Source organism: Apteryx rowi, unplaced genomic scaffold, assembly GCF_003343035.1.
Source record: "Apteryx rowi isolate R43461 unplaced genomic scaffold, aptRow1 scaffold_899, whole genome shotgun sequence".
Taxonomy (NCBI): domain Eukaryota; kingdom Metazoa; phylum Chordata; class Aves; order Apterygiformes; family Apterygidae; genus Apteryx; species Apteryx rowi.
In genome coordinates, this window is record NW_020451203.1 from 92,544 (window position 1) to 106,324 (window position 13,781).

The 13,781-nt window shown below is 35.2% G+C and overlaps 1 protein-coding gene across 14 annotated transcripts in view; it reads left to right on the top strand.

The window, feature by feature from the left end:
- The window catches only part of DMXL1 (Dmx like 1), a 76,227-nt gene that overhangs the window by 59,631 nt on the left and 2,815 nt on the right, over positions 1 to 13,781 (top strand). For 8 of the 14 annotated variants that reach the window (XM_026091076.1, XM_026091081.1, XM_026091085.1 and 5 more), the window contains 11 exons: positions 1,506 to 1,568; positions 3,547 to 3,633; positions 4,306 to 4,427; positions 4,547 to 4,688; positions 8,563 to 8,613; positions 8,889 to 8,949; positions 9,181 to 9,308; positions 10,161 to 10,253; positions 10,685 to 10,776; positions 11,489 to 11,541; positions 13,346 to 13,563. In XM_026091076.1, coding sequence (XP_025946861.1) covers positions 1,506 to 1,568; positions 3,547 to 3,633; positions 4,306 to 4,427; positions 4,547 to 4,688; positions 8,563 to 8,613; positions 8,889 to 8,949; positions 9,181 to 9,308; positions 10,161 to 10,253; positions 10,685 to 10,776; positions 11,489 to 11,541; positions 13,346 to 13,563 — 1,110 coding nt within the window. Of the gene's footprint in view, positions 1 to 1,505; positions 1,569 to 3,546; positions 3,634 to 4,305; positions 4,428 to 4,546; positions 4,689 to 8,562; positions 8,614 to 8,888; positions 8,950 to 9,180; positions 9,309 to 10,160; positions 10,254 to 10,684; positions 10,777 to 11,488; positions 11,542 to 13,345; positions 13,564 to 13,781 lie in introns of those variants that run through there. The other 6 variants (XM_026091078.1, XM_026091090.1, XM_026091082.1 and 3 more) reach the window with 4 other exon arrangements.

A 13,781-nucleotide genomic window follows, 5' to 3' on the forward strand; every position in this document is an offset into this window, starting at 1 on the left:
TACCCACTGGTTTCCATCATGTTATGTTTCAGTTTTAAAAAGAAAATGATCATGCAACAGTTACAGGGACAGTAACCTTCTCTAGCTGTATTCCACATCACAGACTCACTTAAATGTTTCCAAGTTGTAGGTCTGCATGTTGGGGTTTGTTGTTTTTCCCCCTCCATAGCTGTTGGGGTGTTTTGTTTAACCCCTGCTCCTGGACGGATTTATTAGTGTGCAGTATCTTTTCTGCTCCCAGGAATTCTAGCCCATAGTTCTGCCACTTGTCCTCCAATCGATAAGGCTGCTGCCAGTCCTCAAACTGAGCAGTTCTGTTGATCAGGTCTGCCTGTACAGGGTGGTTTGACCACGTCACAGTGTAGCACAGTAAAATTGCATGTAGTGTATCATATCTTCCTCTGTCCCACACTTGTCAAACTGTGACCTTTAGAGTCTCAGAATAGCATATCAGCAGGACTGGCATTATTCAAAAGAGTTGTCCTTTGGATTAATGTTTTTTAAAAGTTTCATCTTTAGATGAAAGGTAGGATAATAATTTTAAAAATTTTGAACTTGGCTATACTTATACCTAATTCCATACGATGCACAGAATGCCTTTAAATGTAGCATGTCTTTAAACTTGCATCTTCCTCCCATAATCATTCCTATTTTTCGTTTCAATTCCTCAGTCTAAAACTCTGACAGTTCTTAATTATCTAACCACCTCATGCCAAAACTTACTGAATGACTTTGGATTAGTGTTTTATTTTTGCTCCTTTGTTAAATTATTTCTAGGTTAAATGCTTCAGGTCAGTAAGTGACATTCAAAAGAATGACTTGTATCATAGAAAAACTACCTAGCTGCAGAAACAGAGGAGAGAGGATCAGATCAGAACACACTAAGCATGTAGGAGGAAGGAGTATTCATCCCTAGTAAAGCCATGGCAGCAAGGAGTTCTGCATGAGCTCATCTTTGTCCTGGCACAGCTAGACTACTAGCTTGCTTGGGTGTTTATATGTTGAAGCTACTTGTGTTCAGTGCAGATTGCAGTTGAGAGGAAGTAATTCTTTTTGTCTTGTCTTTTGAAGATGCCTTATTTCTGATAATGTCTTATGTTAATGCAGCCATGCTACTATGCTATATGGAGAGGTTTTTTGAAATATTTGAGATGTTTTATATGTTTCTAAGTAGGATTGTTGGCAGCCTTGCACAGTATGGGCTTGTTAGCTTTGTTTCCAGCTGTTACTGATATGTCAGTGATTACTTATTTTCCAAGAAATCTGACCGTACAAAATATGTAAATTAATATCTTCTGCACTCAATATGGAGTTTGGAATTTGAGAATTACTGTTGCTGTACAACAAAATACCTATGTGATGTGCATGTGTGTGCAAATTTACTGTTGTGTTTTAATTGTTCTCTGTTGGAGTAAATAACAAGGAATTAAGGATTTCCTTGGTACTTTGTATGTTGTGTCTTATCTTTATTTTTTTGTTCTGTGGTTGTTCTTTTGTTTGTGAAGTCATTAGAGGACCACAGTGAAACCATGAAAAATTCTACAGTGGAAGAGCCCATCGTCAATAAGGTACACGATAGTAATGCTCAAATTATTTAGACTTTACATTATTATGAAATCCTTTTTTTAAAGTGGTGTTGGTAACTCTTAAAAATTGTTGCCAACATAGCAAAGAAACTGAAAAACTTAGTTTTGCAAGCACTTAGATGTTAGACTACTCTTGATATAGAGCCTATCTGAAATGAAATATATCCTAGAAAGCTGGATTAAATAACCAGGTAAGCACAGTATTATCAAATTCCATAGCTATTCCAACCACAGATTGGAGGCTGAGATTTGCCCAAGTGGCTTGGAAAATTCAGTAGCGCTATGGGAAGTGGTACACAGGAGTTTTGACCTATCTGTAATGGCTAGAATAGTCCCCCATAGGTGAAGATGGATAATTGTAGTCTGAAGTCAAAGTGCTGTTTGTTAGCATCACACTAGTTTGATATTTAAAACTTTTAATGAGCCTTAGTTTTAAGGTAGTGATGAATTAGCCTGTACAACATCTTTAAAATATTTTTATTCACATTTCTAGAAACAGTATTACAGCTTTTCAGTCTCTCTTAACAATCTTTCAAGAAAGTTGCTGTATTCTTCAGGTTGACTTTTTACAAAACTGGTGAGAATAAATAATTAATCACTTTGTGTTCCCATTTATATGATGGAACAGTATTAGCAGTTAGCTAATTGGAGCTGACTGACCGTAAAAAAAAATATATATATATATATAAATAAATCTTAATTTCTTGAGTTTGTTCACCATATAATGCAGGTCACTTTTTGTACCTGATTGTCAGTTCAGGCTTTTGCAGCTTTAGCTAGGATATAAGATTACTAGAGTAGCAACACATGTTTTGTAAATTCTGGTTTTGACCTAAAAAAAGGGGTATTCCATTCCATGGTATGTAACAGCTACAGCCTTTTTCCAAACCTTGAAAAAGACTGTTTGCAGTTCGTACACATTTTGCCAGTGAGCAGCTTTTTGGACAGCACCATCTTACTGTTGTTGAAATATTAAAATACCCTTGGGTAAATCTTTTGAAGACTGGAGAATTAAGAAATTGAGCTGGAGAGGCTGGAAAACAGCAGTTCTAGAATAATGCTTTAATTTTAGAGGAAGTACAAAATTTTACACTTAAGGTTTGAATTTTCATATCACCAGTTCTATTTTGCAGTGCCTTTTCTTACTGTAAAATTCTCCTGTATCTACAACAGTTCTTTTAGTCTGTCAATTTAATACTTACAATTCTGAGCTCTTTAATTTTGAATAGGAGTACTGCAGTGCTGCTAGGAGTTGCAGTTTAGAATTTGATTATGTGCTGGCATACAGCTGGATTCATCTTAAAAATACAATTTTCTATTTTCTAAAATAAGAAAAGGTAAACAAGAGTCAAATACTACATTAGATTGTGTAACAAAACAAAAATTGATAGTAAAATTAATTTTTAAAATAGCTGCTATTTGTTTTGCAGTATTGGAATGTGCAGGGCAACTTAGCAGATTTATGCAATTGTGAAGAACAGATGAGTTGGAAAAAGTTCAAACTTATTTTCCTGCTCTGGATCTTGTATGTGCTTTCTTTTGGACTAGTTCGTCACTTTTAGTGATGGAATTAAAAGTTTTGATAAGAATGTGAAGAGACTTAGCAAAACCCTTTTTTTTCTAAGCATAAAACATCAAAACTTTTTTTTATCAACACCCCCTACTATACATGTAGCCTCACTGGTTTTCAGTAACCCTGAAAAATTTATGAGAATGAACACAGTAAGTGGGACTTACGACAGATTAAGTTTTATGTGTTGCTGAGGTTATCTCAACATGGCACTGGGAAGCTAGATTACACATGAAACATTTACCATAATAATTACAGATCATATTTGTCATATTTATTATGCTTAAAATTGAGACAAATATGATTGTGTTTGGTCTCTGTACTTCCAGGAAAAAAAAAAGTTGCGTAAAAACTTGTTGCATTTAAATATGCTCTACTTTTTAAATACAGATAGAAACAGATCTGGGATACCCAGGAGGAAAGGCAAGAATAATTCATAAAGAGTCTGACATCATTACTGCTTTTGCAGTCAATAAAGTAAGTATAAAGGAGGTATGATAACAGTGTGGTACTTCCATCTGTTAAACAGGTGGCTACCCCATTGTGAGTGGGTATATCCTTTGCCCGCTGCCTTGATACAGCTTGAATTCTTTCTCTAAAGCACTTCATACTTATGCTGTTAAAGACACCCAGTTCTATTACAGACTGTCTTCTTTTTTTAATTATTGTGCAAATAGAAGGAAGGGAGAGGGAGCCTCTCTACTTTTTTCTTTAAGCTTTTATGTGGTAGTGTTTTTTCCTCTTCCTTCCCTATCCAATGCCACAAGGAAATAGTGACTGTCTTATCTAACCATTTAAGTCTTAAGTAGTGGATGAGAGGAGGGGAGGTGGTTGCAAGCAGTGTAGTATAGTATGCTGGGCAGTAACCTCTTGGTTCTCTGAGACAAATAAGGAGAAACTAGAGCTGCTTGCGAGAGAAGGTTTAAAATACAAATTGTGTATGTTGCTATCCCAGATAAAAACAAACTTTTAAAAAGGAAACATCAAGTTTAGCCCATTTAACTATATAGATTAGGCATAAATGTTTGTATTTGCAAACTGATTAACTGTATTTTTTTGTGAACAATTCTACCAAAACCAGGACAACTCCAAAAAGCATGCTTTCGAGTATGCCTTTTGTAACAGTTCTTTTTTGTATTACTTTTTCAGGCAAATCGGAACTGCATTGCCATTGCATCAAGTCATGACATCCAAGAACTAGATGTTTCTGCGATTTTAGCTACCCAAATCTATACCTGGGTTGATGATGACATGGAAATAGAAAATAAAGGGTATAGTTTCTATGTTTCCAGTAATGCAGCTTGACTTGTGCATAAATTTACCCTGTAAGAAAGCACAGTATTTAACATTGTTGCTTGGAATGTAATTTGTAATGTTGTTTCATTTGTAGGGCTGATGATTTCTTAGTTATACATGCTCGTGATGATCTGGTAAATATTCAGGGAACTACTCCTTATACTCATAGTAATCCTGGCACACCTATCAATATGCCTTGGCTTGGTAGTACCCAAACTGGCCGGGGTGCATCTGTGGTAAGTAACTTGTCAAAGACCAGCCTTCTTTATCCGTATCTCTACTTTCTCTTCAGTGTTGCTGCTTATGTTTTACATGGAGCATGTGAATAAAAGCAGCCTGTGTGTATAATCAAGACATGAGCTGGAATTTTTTATGCTCTGATTAATGGGCTAAAATACTGCACAGAATTGAAGATGCACCAGCTAAACAAGCAGAGTTTTTAGTCAAGCCATTTGTTTTCCCTACTTAAGATAGGTCATTAAAAAATAAAATTAAAAAATCAAGGTTCAGGTAGGAAATTGCAGTTTAAATTGTTCTTTAATGAGCTGAAGCCAAATGCTGTACCTGAACAGCATAAATTGAGAATATGAGAGGATTGGGTAGAAATGTTTGTGTAAAATATTGAAGTAGCTTTTAGTTAAAGCAGAATCTCAAGTTTCATTCTGAGTTCCAGACTATTCCAGTCTTTATTTAAAAGTAAATATCAACTTATACTCTAGTACAAAGTACCATTTTATTGCACTGTATGTTAGTACGATCCTGTGTTGTAGAAATGATAGTGAATGAACTCCTAAAGCAAATTTCAGTGGCTGGACAAGGAAGGCTTCAAGTGAAGTGAATTAAACGCTGGGCAAATGGGAATTCTTGGAGTCATGAGAAAAATAAGCTGATATTGCAGAAGTAGTACCAGCTACAAATAGCACATGTAGTTTGAACTCCATGTCACACTGATATAGGACAGTGGGTTTTTTTTATCCCCAAGGTTACTGACAGCTCTATCTTGTTTCTTCTGAAGTGCTGTACAGTGTCCCTGTAACTTTACTTAATAGCATTATTAAATATCTCATTTCTGAGGCATAGGTTCTAGAGAAGATGATCAATTTCATTGTTTTGCCTTTCTGAAATAAACTACTGAAGGACACCCCGTAAAGCATGACTATGTCTGCAAGACCAAATTGATCCTTCTGGTAGCAGTGGTGACACCTGTACAATGGTAGCTCTTATTTTTAGAAATAGACACCGAGTCTGGAGTAAGGTTTGGACCTTAGCAAAAAGCTATTTGCACAGATTTAATTCAGATTAAATGATAATTCTAATCTGGCCATTGACATACCTTAGTTTCTAGGCAAGGTAGGTGCTCTGCTCTCTAATAATGCAGGTCTGTAGATTAGTCAGCTGGGAGATGCTTTCTTGGAGCCACCTTTAACTGGACTGGAATGGTCACGCAAAGCACCTTAATTGCCTGTACTCACCTTATGTTGAGTGCATCTGCACCTTGTCTTAAACTTTGGACTTAACTTTTGGTTGGCATTGTGTTAGACTCTGACAGGGGAGTAGAGAACCAGCCACAGCATGTACTGCCTGTTGCTCGGGGAGGGGAGGTGAAGCTATTGAATAGAGATGAAGGTAAAAGAAGGAAGATGCAGGGAATGTTGAGAGAAGCTGGAGTTACTGTGGTAGGGCTCAAATCTGGAGGAAAACCAGCTCCATCAGAAAACTTTGTTGTTACTGTTTGTTCCTTCCCGTACTGCTTGTGATCCTTGTTCCCATCTTTTCCATAATTTGGAGCCCATTTAGTAGATGTGTAGCCTGCAGTTTGGTACTACTACTGGCTTTTCGGTCTTGTTGTCTTTGCTTTACCCCATCAACAGGGCAAAGTATTTTGAAAATAACAGGCTCTTCTATGGCTCTAAGGCAGTTAACTTCATTTCATTAGCTCTGAGTTTTTTTGTTACTCTTCTTCTTTTTATTCAGTTCGTACAAAGTAAGTGAGGAAGTTCACCACTGCATTCTTCAGAGCAGTGTGTTCATACGGTTATCACATGAGATGCTTCTAAGAGAACACTGAAGTAAACAGCACATACTGTCAACTTTGTTAAAGCTTAAGTAATGTCCTATCACTTGCCTTCCGAGCCAATACGATTGACAGCAACACTCACCACAGTTTAATAACTGCTGGTCGAATTTTAGGCTCTTTTTTTCAGTCTTCAGTATGTTAGGCCCACAGCAACCAACTCCCCAACAAAGCAACCAGCATTCTAGCCATCTGCTAAAGTTAATGGGAAGCTGAGCGCTAGGCAGTATCAAGTGTCCATTACATTATTTGCATTTGATTAATGATATTTGGCTTCTGAATTGGAGAGATTGCACCAAAGATTTGTTAGCATAGTCTTTGAAAGACATATCCCCATAAGCTTTTATTTTCCCTTTTTCCAAAACATCATCCACTACAGCTTAAGAGAAGATGATGCATGTTATCTGTTGAATGAAGCAAGAAGGTTTTCACTGACTTCCAGATAGAAGCTATTAGCTATAAAGTTTAACACAGCCCTTTTATTTTTGGTGAAGAAATATAACAGGCATGAATAACTTTTGAGTTTTTCTGTCACTTAGACATAGAGACAAATGTACATGTTAGAGGCCAAAGTATTGCAACTGTTTACTGACTGGTATACACACTATTGGTTAAGTATATTGTTCTCTATTGTCATGTCCTAATGTCTTAAAACGTATATGTTGTTTTTATTCTCCAATATTTTACCAAACCCCTTCAGGGTCTTTCCTTGTAATTTCAAGTTTTTACAGATGTAGGGTAAAACCCACATATTTGAAGTTCTTATTTGCATATATTATTAGATCTTCAGTAAAGTGTTTTAAAATAAAATTAGTTATCTAAGAGGTATAAGGCTTTCCCTTCAACAAATAATAAATCTGAGAGCTGGAAGCTCTAAATCTACTTCCAAAATCTAATCAGGAGGATTGCAATTACTCCACCAATCCAGAAAGTGGTGAATTTTAGCAGGAGAATAATTTATTAGCACTTCAACTATTTATCTTCCTTTTCATTTGCAAGTTGGAATTGTTAGAGAACATTGCTTTTTCAACTCTTTAGATCAGATACAGCAATATGGAGCAAGCAACAGTTTGTAATTAATACTTCATGTTAGTTGGCACACTAATGTGGTTGGAGGCCAAGGGAGAATAGCATACTTAAAATATTTGCATGGCTATATACTGTTTTTTGGTCAAGCAGTAGCAGAATACTGTACAGAATTATAGCAGCTGAGGAAAACAGTTCAGTGTCAAGTTGCTAGTGATGAGTAGTAGGTGATAAGCTATGTTGAAAGTGAATGCTGTAGTAACAAGCTTTTTTTGGAAATGTTCGTTAAAAATATAACACCTGATCCAAAAGTAAATTTATGCCCTGAGGTAAATTATTCGTGCGTGAGAAAACTGAATCCAACAATTCTCTGAGGAAAGACAGTCCTCAAAACAGTCGCAAGCTTCTAGGGAGAGCTGATAGAAATGAATGAAGACTAAACTTTGAAATACATTGGTAGAAGGAAACCAAGGGAAGAGGCATGCAAGTTAAAAACAGATGCATTTCCCTGATGAGAATTCCCCACATTGTCCTTCCCATTGGGGTAATATTATGGGCTGGACTTTTCACTTAATTTGGAATTTGTTATCTTAGTTGTTTGTTGTCTCCAGTTTTCTTTGTTTATTGAGCTCTTCCTAGTTAGGAATTGATCAGTTAAATCTACATGGGAAAAGTAGCATTTTTGGTAATGTGTCTTGCTCAAAGGAAAGTTTGGAATAAGTTTTTTTTGGAATAAGACCAAAAGTGCTGTTGAGAATCTGTTGGATCTGTATTTTTGCAATTAATAAATGCTCTTGAAAAATCTTTGGTTTACCCATTGCTAGCTATATTGCTTGTTCTGGATGGCCACAAATAATCACAGTTATTTTTCAGTCGGTGACAATAAACTATCTAGTCTTGAAAATTAATGTAGTCCTTCCTATTTTTTTTTATTTATGTTAAAGTTTGTTTACCTCTTTCTTTACATGCTTCTGCTTCTTCCTCTCTCTTGCTTATCTTACAATATTCAGGAATATTCCAATAAATTTAATGGAATCAGAAAGGAATTGGCAAGAAAAGAGGTAAGACTGCAGTCTAAGGAGTGTTTATATTTGGATCCATAAATCTCTGAAGCAAAAAGTTAATATTTACCTGGGTGTAAAAGCTGCATAAGCATTAACATCTACACTAGTCTTGGGAGAAACTAACTTATGTCTGAATTTCTAAAAGCAGTACTTGCTTTCAATAGGAATTTCTCAAGGAAACAATTGTCTATCACTCATTATTTTCGTTCAGTAGGTATTTTCTTCAGTAGTATTGTTTAACTGTTTTTTTTATTATTTTGCATGTTGAACAGATGCTCAAGAAAGCTATTAATAATGTCAGAAGAATGGCTTCTCATCCAACATTACCATATTGTAAGTTCACTTTATTAAAAACAAAGTTATCTAAAGATTATATACTTGCTTATTAAGTTTCAGTGGTACCCACTGCTCCTACGGTATGGCAGGTACTATGCAGTTGTTTTAGTGCTAGTTATTTTGAGGATTTTGTGTGTTGCTGTGACATTTCTTTAAATTTTGGAAAGAACCTTCTGGTTCAGCTGCTAGGACACTTGTGAAAAGTTATGTGAATATCTTCTGTTGCAGATCTGACAGGTGCTCAAGATGGTAGCGTAAGAATGTTTGAATGGGGTCATGCACAACAAATCACATGTTTTCGCTCTGGTGGCAATTCAAGGGTAACTCGAATGAGATTCAATTATCAAGGAAATAAGGTAACTGACAGAACACTTCTCTCCCTACCCTCTTTTTTTATTTGAACAGAAAAAACAATTGTAGATTAGCAGAAACATCGGATTCTTCAAATCCAAAGTAGTTTCTCCAGTTGTAGAAAACTTCTGTGTTCTCAGACATACAGTGACATCATAATTCTCAAGGCCCTGCTTTTCTGCTGCACGTTAAAAATGTTAAAATATATGTGTAATATATCTATATAATGTTATTTATATATAAAAAAAATCCTAGGTCATCTTTCATATATACTGTTAGTGTTCAGGTTCTGTGTGTGTGTGTGTGTGTATTTTATATATGTGTGTGTGTGTGTATGTATATATATGCACTGTTTGAAGGATGAACTAGAATTTCTTGGAGCAAATTTTTTTTGGAATCTTTATGCATTATTGAGGTCTCTGTAGACATAAATGCTTATGGAACAGCTACCATTTTAAATATTTCTGTACTATAACAATTGTATAACCACTTTGTTCCAGCTCTTGTGTAAACTGCTGTTTTGGTAGTTAACTATGCCAGAAATTTTTAGTCTTTTCATTATGTTGTGAAGTCTTACAAATTATCGGAAGGCATGCCGCTCTGTTTCCAAAGTGGCGGTGTGCACTAGCGATCTCCTTACATGTTAGTACAGTATCAGTGTATGTACCAAATTAGATTTGACAAGTTGCCTTGAAAACAGCAGCTGTAAAGATTCCTGGGACAAAGGATTTTCTTTTTAGTGGACTATATGATGATGATATAGTTACTCTTAATGTATGAAGTAAATGAAGGATATATTTTTAAGTATACGATATAACACATACGTACATATTTACAACTTGTATTTCTTATTTCAGTTTGGAATTGTTGATGCTGATGGATATATCAGTTTATATCAAACAAACTGGAAGTGTTGCCCACTTACTGGAACCTCACCGAAACCGTATTTGGTGAGCTGAAACCTAAACTGGCTTCCATAAACTTGTGGTGTTCATTTTCCTGGCTCCTTTAGAATAGTTAGGAGTGAGCCAGGACTATCCTAAAACTTGTATTGATTAAATTTTAGTAATATTTTGTTGTTATGTGACCTATTTGACAGACAAATTCTCAAATCCTAATCATATTTCTTAAATTGGAGATGCAATGTTAGATCTGAAATAATGTAAATGTTCTTTGATATGATTTCAATGAAACAGGATTGGAAAGTCTACTTGAGTGAGAAATTAAGAGTATCAGAAGGTAAACACATACCATTATATGCTGTATTCTTTAAAATGTTTTTGAAGCAGCTGACCTTCTTGAGGAGGCTTAAGCTTTCATGCTAACACAAAATCTGCTTTTTCTTTAGTTAATAAATAATTTCTAAACTGCAATTTTTCAGACCTGGCAGTGTCATAACAAAACAGCCAATGACTTTGTTTTCATCAGTTCATCATCTTTGATAGCCACAGCAGGATTGTCTACGGACAACAGGTAAGAATGTTAATTGCTGCTGTGATAAAGAGAAAATGAAGTGAGGCTTTTCTTAATGATTCTCCTTAGGGAGTTTGAGAGCATACTTCTGATCTTTCTTCCCCAGGGAGGGGAGGAGGGAGGAGTTTGCATCTAAAGTCCACAGAGCTACTAAAGATGAATCTATAAGGAAGCACAGCTCCTCCATTCATGCTCGATATAAGCCTATCTTATTTATTTATTTATTTTTTAATAGACTTAAGGGGTTGTCAATAGCTTTTCAGTTGACGTTTAACTTTTTAAGTCAGTTTTGCTGAAGAAATAGCAAAAACAATACTAGCATGCAGGTAAATTCAGCCACAAAAGACTGTATCTTAACATGAATCCCTTATGAGAATAACTAGTAGTAGAATGACTGTGTAGCTGGCGTGTTCTTGCAGCGTGTCTATAACTGATCTTGTCAAGTCCAGGGATTAATGATTTCTTATTTGGGATTTAAGCAATGGAAGGTTTCTTACTAGGGAAGGTTAGAAATTCTTTAAAATAGACACATAAGCAAAGGAATGATGAGAGTAATTTGGAGTCACCTCAAAGGTATTAACTTTTAAAAAGTCTGTTTTCAGTGCTCTTGTGTATGGAATAAATTTTTAAAATATTCAGATGACTTATTTCAAGTGTTCAAAATACTTCTTAGAACACTTCTCACTGAATTAAAACATTATTTTTTCTATAGAAATATTTGTCTTTGGGATACCTTGGTTTCACCTACAAATAGCTTGGTGCATGGTAAGTAAAATACATCCAGCAAAATATTTGATCATATTAAATACATGTGTGTCTGTCTTTATGGAAATGTTATTGTGGGAAGCAACTTGAATATTAGTAGCCAAACATCTTGCACTGTCCTGTGTGGGTATATCCTCAGGAATCTATATTAAAAATAGATTCTTGATAAGTGGTGTATATATAAATGATCAGTTTCATGGACATGAGCATCTTCCTTTGCATACCTAGGATCTTTGCATCACAAGCACAATGCCTGAAAGCTAGAGGTCTTTAATTTCTGTTCTTTTTTTTTTTAAAGGTTTTGAGCAACTCCTGCTTATAGTGACTAGAGTATTGAGAAGACGATAGCTATACAACTATAAAAAGTACAGTTTTTAACCACAGTTACTGTATTTGCATGACTATACATAAACATCCTTCAATTCCATGTTCCTATGGCAGTGTCTGTACTGATAAATCAGAGAGCACCCACTCAATTTATCATTCAAGTATTAGACCAAATAATGGTTAAGATAACATTAGACATGTCCAGATGCATTAGCTGTTTCTATATAATATGTAAAGAATATAAGCAGATATTCTTTTTATGAACTGATATAAATGTCATTGCCTTTGTGAAAATCCAACCCTCCGAGAAGCCATGATTATGGAAATAGATCTCTGGAATTATGGTTGTAAATAAACATACCAAATTTTCTAGAAAATCGTCAGTGACTTTTTTGCATGAATAGGTTTAGCAAGCACATGTGCAAATCAAGATCTCATATACTGTTTTTTAGAGATGAACTTTTAAAGATACTGTAATGTTTGTAAAACATACAGTGTGTCTTTGATTTCAAATGTTGTCCAGTTTTATATCATTTTTATTTTAGGTACTATGCCAAACGGTGGATTTTTTTGATGCTTTTAGCATATGTGTGCATGTATAGATACCTACATACAGTATTTAAAAAAAAAAAAGCTTTAGAAGAATTAGTCTCCTGTCATAAGTATGTACCTGTTTGATTAGACTAGTTTGAGAGATGAAATACCTAGATCTAATTGGGTTTTATTATTTTTCTTACTAACATTTCACTGTAATGAGAAAAGTAAATTCCAATGTCTAAAACTCAGAATAAGGCTGGGCAGAGAGGAGCTGCAAAGCCTTCTTAATTAAATTATGGTGAAAGCTTAGGCATGTATGAGACACACAGGATTTCTAAACCTAAATTCAGAGAACAGTTTGAACCACAAATACAGTATGTTACGTGCCAAGTATTAGGGTTCATAGCATCTAGTCTTGGACATACTGGGCTTTGTTCTGATAACTGTAATCTGCATTCACTTTCTTCAGTTACAGTAACTAATGCAGTCTCACTAAGAGGAATGCGTATTATCCAAACAAATGTGAAAAGCAGCAAATTTAAAATAACCAGTGGAAACTGTTGTCATAGGCTATTAGGACAAGTAATTTAGGAGGGCTGAAAAATGTTTTTGATGTCTTGTATGGAAAACGTATGCTTTAAAATAACAAGCATTAGAGATGTGAGAAGAATCCGCCTCTGTGAGAGTCTGATTACAATGGGATAGGAAGGAGGGTTTTTTTCATGCAGAGTGCAATTGCTTAGTTTGGGAATACTACAACTTCAGGATGTTTGATGTGAAGCTAGATTTAAATATATACAGTATTGCATTAAACGGATTGATTGTGTCCAGTTCCATTACAGTTTCAAAGTCACTGTTACTGTCTTAAACCATTAGAGATTGATGGAAAATTAAAGTTAGTACAGTGTGTTTATTTAAATACATTTGCTTTGGCTTTCAGCTTTTATTTGTCATGATAGTGGAGCAACTGTGCTGGCATATGCTCCAAAACATCAGCTGCTAATATCTGGAGGCAGAAAAGGCTTTACTTGTATCATTGATCTTCGCCAAAAACAGCAGCAACAATTACTTCAGAGTCATGATTCTCCAGTCAAAGCAATTGCTGTTGATCCTACAGAAGAGTATTTTGTCACAGGATCTGCTGAAGGCAACATAAAGGTATTTTTTTAATGAGAGGGAGGGAGAAGAGAGCTGATGATAATGTATAAATTCAAATTCATTTTAAATTTGCGAAAACCTTACATAGGTGTGGAATAGTCAGATATGTCCTACATTCTACATTTGTCCTCAACTCTGATCCTCATACACTTACAAATTTAATTATGACATTTTAGTCTTGTCTTGCAGTCCTCCTTGCAGTTAGAAATATTTCTTAT